Genomic DNA, 7,007 nt, shown 5'->3' on the forward strand with positions numbered 1-7,007 from the left:
AAGAGCTACGTACCTGTTCGAACACTACCTCTTGGAACCCACTCTTGTATAATGCACTTTTATAAAACGTGTTCGTTTTACCGGTACATAATCATTACATCACAACGGGCCTAAATAACATCACAAACAATATAAAAACACCAAAACCATTAGTACTAAGCGATATATTTACATTGGGAAAAAGGTTAAAACATATACATATAATTATACAATACACTTATTAAACAAGTGGTATTTTGTATGTTAAAGCCTCTTATTGTCGTTTTGGACTTTTTTTTCAAAAACGGTAATTATATTTTTATTTATTCTTTCTAATATTATAAATCAACTTAAAATGTCATCATTGATTTCACAAGTGACAGTTTTTAATTTTAGGATAATCAAATTATCATAATAATTCATGTTGAAGTGCCATTACAAAAATAAGATTTTAGCGATAAGTAGTTTTATGATGAAAATGTTTTCCCTTAGACACGTATATGTACAAGGAATTAAACAATTAACATTCGAATATTAAAATATCGTATGAACTATAACGTTAACGTTTATTTAACCAACCACTGTTCTTCCATTTTTAAATATGCTAACTTTGTGAACGTGTATGCAGCAAATTAACTCATTAAGAATCTTGGTTATCCTGTTTAATTATACCCCCACGCAACCAGTTGCGGGAGGGTGGTGTCATTTTTTAACCGCGTCCTATTTTCTGTTTTTGTCTTGTAAGTGCAACTTCTCTTACACCACTGACATAATTCCCTGTCAATGACTTCGAAGGAAATATCCCGGTTCAATTAATTTTCATTGATTATCGGGACCTTCTGATTTAGAATTTTGTTTATGTTAAAGACAAATTTTTGCTGGAAGTTTTTATTTTATTATTTATTTACTTATGTTATATCCAGAATGTTTACATGCTCGGTTATATATATTATTTATGCCATGCGAATGAATACAAAATAAAGTAGTTCCAAGATGGCAGCCTCTGTTATGTTCCATGTGGTATAGTGTTCGGCGAATATGTAACAACGTATGCCTCTTTATTAAAATCAGTGTTGATGGTTAATGCGTATCCTGCTATTCAATATGTGTATTTTTGCCAAGTAATGGGGAAAGGGCGTAGGATACGTCAGCTTGCTCACTTTTTTCTCCTAGTTTAAAAATTAAATTTATCATATTAACAATAAAGCTTATATATTTTTTCACTTCATTTATTTTAACACAAGCTTGCTTAAATTTTAGAGAAATTAATGTGACATTTGGAGAGGGGGATAATAAATGGTATCTAAGGGATTTTATCTGTGAGCTGCTACAAACGTTTTACGTAATGAAGTCAATGTCTTTATTTTATATCTTTAATTAAAACCATAAACATTCCTTATAATAAGAAAAATGGCATAAACCTGGTTCTAATGTAATTTATGACAACGTGAAAATACAAAAAGATGATACATATTAAGATCACGGTGCGTCTTGATGTACATTTATGCTCCAGCAAATAAATGGTAACCTTGTATATCGCCTTGCCTGCTTTCTGTCTGCGAGTTCTTTTTTTTTATATTTCGATATAAGTATCAAATCAAATTGGGCATGTTTAACTCCATCGTCGGAACCCACGGGTTCGACACAACACGGTGCCAAGAAATGAAAGATTTTGCAATCATTGTTATAAAAAAGATTGAGAAAATGAGTTCCACTTTATACTCATATGTCCTTTTTACACTGAACTACGAAAGAAATATATATAAAGAGTTTTTATTTCAAAAAACCAAGTGTTTTTAAGCTAGCTAAACTTTTAAGTGTTAACAATACAAAGGAACTCAATAATTTAGGAAAATATCTATCTAGCGCTTCCAAAATGAGAGCGCAGCATTGTAATAATACTACAGTTTAATCTACTTATACATTTATGTTGATATGTACATGATTATATTGTCTTAATATGTCCACTCACTTACTGCACATTGCACATTTGTATATAATTTTATATGTATTATAATTTGTATTCCGATGAGTTGTAAAGCTCAAGGATAATAAATTGAAATTGTTGGGTCTATCCGTTACAAAAATGATTATTCCACAAGGAATCGTTAAACATTTAAAATCTTTGTTAAAACTAATTATAACCTGAAATAACACCAAAACAAAACAAACAAAACCTGAATTCGCGGGATTTTCATAGACTCATTATATTAATTTTATTATAAGTATTAAGTAATTTATTTATAGTGACATGTGTATACATTTCCAAGTGTAATATTAACAACAGTCAGCATAGATTAAACAACCGGCCCGTCGGGCCTATATGCCACTTTGAACACATAATACATGAAAAAAGAAAAGAAAATAACACAGCATCAAGCGGTAAACAAAGATATGATTGAAAATATACATGTATGTGTATAAAAATTTCTTCATTATATTCGGGGGAGGGTACAAAATCAGTCAGACGGACGCCTACCGAACCCGACCTAATTATGATTTGAATACAAGATTAGGATATTTTTTCATGAAATAAACATATATTATTTATGCACGAAAAAAGCTATTATTGATAATAATTTCATTTGCTATTGGTTTTTCTATAAATTAATAAAGCAAGCTCAAACTATTTCATCTTCTGAAATAAGATAAGAGATATTTGATATCTTAGGCTTGTGTGCTTCGGGGCATACTTTTATTACAACATGATAATGTGTTCTACATGGGATCGTATACGTGGCTTAAAATGTGACTGTAATTTTTTTTATATCATTAACGTTTAAAAGTGGAATTTGGGCATTTGTAGAAAGTCAAACTGTCGAAGCACACGACAACTCATAAATGACCAAACCCAGAGGTCAGGAATAAAAAAAAATGACTTGACCATAACAGAGTTTATTCCAGTATTTAAGCATAAAAATCAATCGCATTAAATCAACAAAATGCAAGGTGAAAAATTGATTATTAATGAATTTAATCTATATTATGAATATTATGGGGTTTTTCCTTCTTCAAGATTTTAATCCTGCATCGGGATGTAAAACAATAAAATACGATTTCCTTCGGCCTAAAATTATACTCTGCCTTACTAACATTGGGTTATATATGTGCATTCACTTGGACGGTGCTTTCGATTGACAGTTCAACAGTTGGTTTAAAACAATTAGGAAAGTTGAAAACAAATCAGTATTCCCTGTCATTACAATAATAAAAAGTAATATGATTATTCAAGGGAGATATATCCTATCTTTTAACATCTACTAACCGATGATAGTTGAAATGAAGAGTCAAAGCCAAAGAAACGTTCATATAATAGAAAAATAACTAAATAGATACAAAATGTACTCGTCTTCACAGTAACAGTATATCATATACAAACACGCCATACATGAATATTACCGGGCATTCCTACCACCTCGTGACTCTGTTAGATGAACATTACGATGGCTCTTCGTAATGAGAGGTATCGGACATCTAGCGTAGTGGCGTCAAGTACACCCGGAACAAGTAGGACACTCAAGTCAAATTCCTGAACAGTGAATAGAGACAACACAAGTGGATTTAATTTTTCACGTTTGATGGGGGTAAATAATGAATTCCATGTACATACAATGTGTAGCGGGTGTTTCCTGATGGGAAGGGAACTATCGGAATAAGAACGCTAGACTAAGTGTGGATTTGACCGATCCTCTGTTGCGTTGGTAAGCCTAGTCCAGTTTTTTTTTTTTTGGATGATTAAGTACAATGATAAAAACTGCTTATTAAATATATTTGTACCTTTTATTAAACGAATTTTTTTCTGAAGATGCTAATTATACATCTGTAATATCACGGCTACGCATGTGTTCCATGTAACTTTAAACAGACACTTTCGCAATGACCCAAGACGTACTTTTAATCACATTTACTTTTAAATTATTCTATAATGAAAAATGTATCATGGGTTTAAAAATAATCAAACACTACGATGTAGAATGAATAAACTAAGAGTTATACTAGTTCACTCTTTAATCGTCCCTTACTTTATTATATAAGATCACTGCTTAAGATAATTATACATTCTTCTTGGAGTGTAAATTGCATTCATTTCATGAAAGTATCCCCAGATGATGTTTAAAAATTGCAATAAGTTGAGTCAGTCCGACATTTTTGAATTGATAAGTGTTATGTATTAATCAAACGTAACCAAAATAGAAACATAATAAATTGTTGCATGGCATCAATTATAACTATATTAACAACTTCAATAATGATTATATATAAATCAACTTGGAAAATATTATCAATTAAAATTTATTGCAATTATTTAAATATTAAATATTTCTAAATTCATTTTGTAGAAAAGATGGATACTTTAAATAATATATCGGATCATATACACAACGGCAACATGGATGATTTGGAATACACAGAGTTTATGGCCGAATATCTGCCTATTTTTATCTATCTCCTGATCCTAGGTGTGGTTGGAACAATCGGGAATTTCCATGTTCTCCTCGTTTATTCTCTGCGTTACAAGCCGTCGAATCATCGAATTTTTATATTATGCTTAGCAGTTGTTGATTTTTGTTCATGCACTGTAAGTATTCCTTTTGAAATGTATGACATTAGACACAGATACACATTTACAGCTTCTTGGGCCTGTAAAGTATTCCGATTTCTCAATCACACAACCAGCGTTTCCTCTGGATTCCTTCTTGGATTAATAGCGCTGGAGAGGTTCCGAAAGGCGTGTCAGCCAACAAAATGCCAAATGACAGTAAAGCAAGCCAAGATATCTTGTATCTTAACAGTACTGTTTAGTTCGATATTGGCTATACCAGCTGTTGTGATCTACGGTGCTAATGTGTCGGATACATTTCATCCTGGAGTTCTGGGATCTGACTGCACAAGTCTTAATAAATACAAATCTTTCTTCAAAATATACAGTGGAGCTTTACTGTTGTTCGCAACATGTGTTTTTATCATATGCATTATTGTATATGTTTTCGTGGGGAAAGTATTGTATAGACAAATGCAGTTCCGTAAAAAGTTACAACTTCGTCGAAGCAAACTCAACGCTTTGTCATCTGTTTCCCTAAATGCTCGTTGCTCGACAACCAAACTGACAAACGGATCAATGGCTTCTCTTGATAAGATTGAAATCGAAGAAGATCCCTCCAGTCTGAATAATGATCACTTAAAGATAAATAAAAACATTTCGGGAAATATTCATGGATCTCAGCTTCAAAAAAAGAAAACAAAAATCAGCCGCTCGAGAAGGATAACTCTTATGTTTCTAGTCGCCACAAGTGTGTCCTATCTTTGCTATTTGCCAAACACCGTGTTTTCTGTTGTTAAAGTGTTTGACAAAGAGGCGTTCCATGCTGTAACAATGAAACTTGGAGCCTCTGTTTATATTTTCCTTCGCTTGTACTTTATCAGTAATGTTACAAATCCAATTGTGTATGGTTTTATGGACGAAAGATTCCGGGAGGAATGCTGGACGTACTATAGACGATTGAAAATGAGACTTTTTACATGTTCACATGGTGCAGAATCATTGAAACCTTAAGAAAATCATTTCATTACCAGCACTTTAAGTTTACATTAAAACACTATTCATTTTATACGGTATATATTTCTTTATACGTTGTAAAAAAAAAAGATATGTCAGGAGTGCATTTTGTATAATCACAGTAGGTCGTTTTTTTTCTCGATTTTTTTTGTTCACAATTTTTTTATCTTTCGAATAAAGATAATCAGCTTTCGCCGATTGTCACTTTCTTCTCCAGTGTGTAAACTGTGCGTCATCAATTTGAGTTGATAATACAGCTGCACATGTCCTGAATTGAGTCTACTGATACAATAAATCGGGAAAAAGAGAATATAAAATATGATGCCTTTCGAAGAAAAAAATATCGCGCATAATCCAGGGCTCTAAGGCCAAGATAAATTAAAAGTGTGTTTCCGGTTCCCCGACCGACCCTAAAATTTATCAGCGACCCTAAATAATTTATTTGCAGTTATATATTTTCCGGATGTGACAATTGTTGTTTAAATACCGTATTGTGCCAGTTATAAAAACACTGTTTTCTAAAATATTAATTTGTGAGAAAGGGATGCGTATTATACACCACAAACTGTTTTTGGTCCGTTTTTCCTCCAGTTGAAGAGGGTTACCATTAATTATGAAATAAAAACATATAGTTACTACAGTAACTTCTGTTTGTGTATCATTACGTTAAAAACTAAATTTGCAAGAGCGTTAAATTGCAGAAATGGTTTTGGTTAAATTTTTTATTGATAAACAATTATAATTCATCGTCTCCGTGTATGCCGCCATTACAGTTGCTATAAATAGATGCATGCATGATCAGGGCATTTTCGTCGCCACTCACGCATCACTTATGGTAATCAAGGTACTCTTAAAAAAAGTTAAAATGTAATTCTAATTAGATAAAAAAACAATAGATCTAATAATTAGAAAATTTCATTGAACATTAAGAATCTTTTATTTTTAAAACCTCTGCGGTCATGTCAATATGGTCAAAGCCATTGATGTGAACACGCGCACTTGTCACTTGTTATCTCAGACATCCTCTTGGGGCAAGGAATTTATCAAAACACTCATAACAGGGTGTAAGCCCCTGTTGTCGGAGATCGGTTACCCTTCTGTGCAGTTAAATGCATAAAGTTACAAGTTGAAAAATTAACTTCATGCATTTCATTCAAATTTCTACAGGAACATTTTCCTTACAAACTACATGTACAATGGTCTTAAAACAAAAGATAACCGCTTGGTAATATATTTTTGTGCGTATTATCCTTTCAAATCACGTTTCCCTCTTATTTTTAGGCCCAGGGGGGGGGGGGGGGTTACATTTTATACACTTGCGTATTTTACTCGGCAAATTACGGAATAATTTCCGTTTTTGAGAAGCACTTAAATAATATTTGTTTCGACTACAATTTTCCCAGAGTAAATGCTTAAATGGCACGGTGATTGCCATGCTCCTCATTTCATAACTGTCTGAGGAACTTTTCGG

General features: G+C 32.4%; 1 protein-coding gene across 1 annotated transcript; it reads left to right on the forward strand.

The window, feature by feature from the left end:
* The first annotated feature begins 3,434 nt into the window (after window positions 1–3,434).
* On the forward strand, window positions 3,435–5,666 carry LOC128190629 (cholecystokinin receptor-like). Its single transcript, XM_052862751.1, has 2 exons — window positions 3,435–3,680; window positions 4,320–5,666. Exon 2 carries the CDS (start codon window positions 4,325–4,327, stop codon window positions 5,531–5,533), a length of 1,209 nt encoding a protein of 402 aa, XP_052718711.1. The 5' UTR covers window positions 3,435–3,680; window positions 4,320–4,324; the 3' UTR covers window positions 5,534–5,666.
* Window positions 5,667–7,007: the final 1,341 nt, after the last annotated feature.

This window comes from Crassostrea angulata, chromosome 1 (assembly GCF_025612915.1).
Source record: "Crassostrea angulata isolate pt1a10 chromosome 1, ASM2561291v2, whole genome shotgun sequence".
Lineage (NCBI taxonomy): Eukaryota > Metazoa > Mollusca > Bivalvia > Ostreida > Ostreidae > Magallana > Magallana angulata.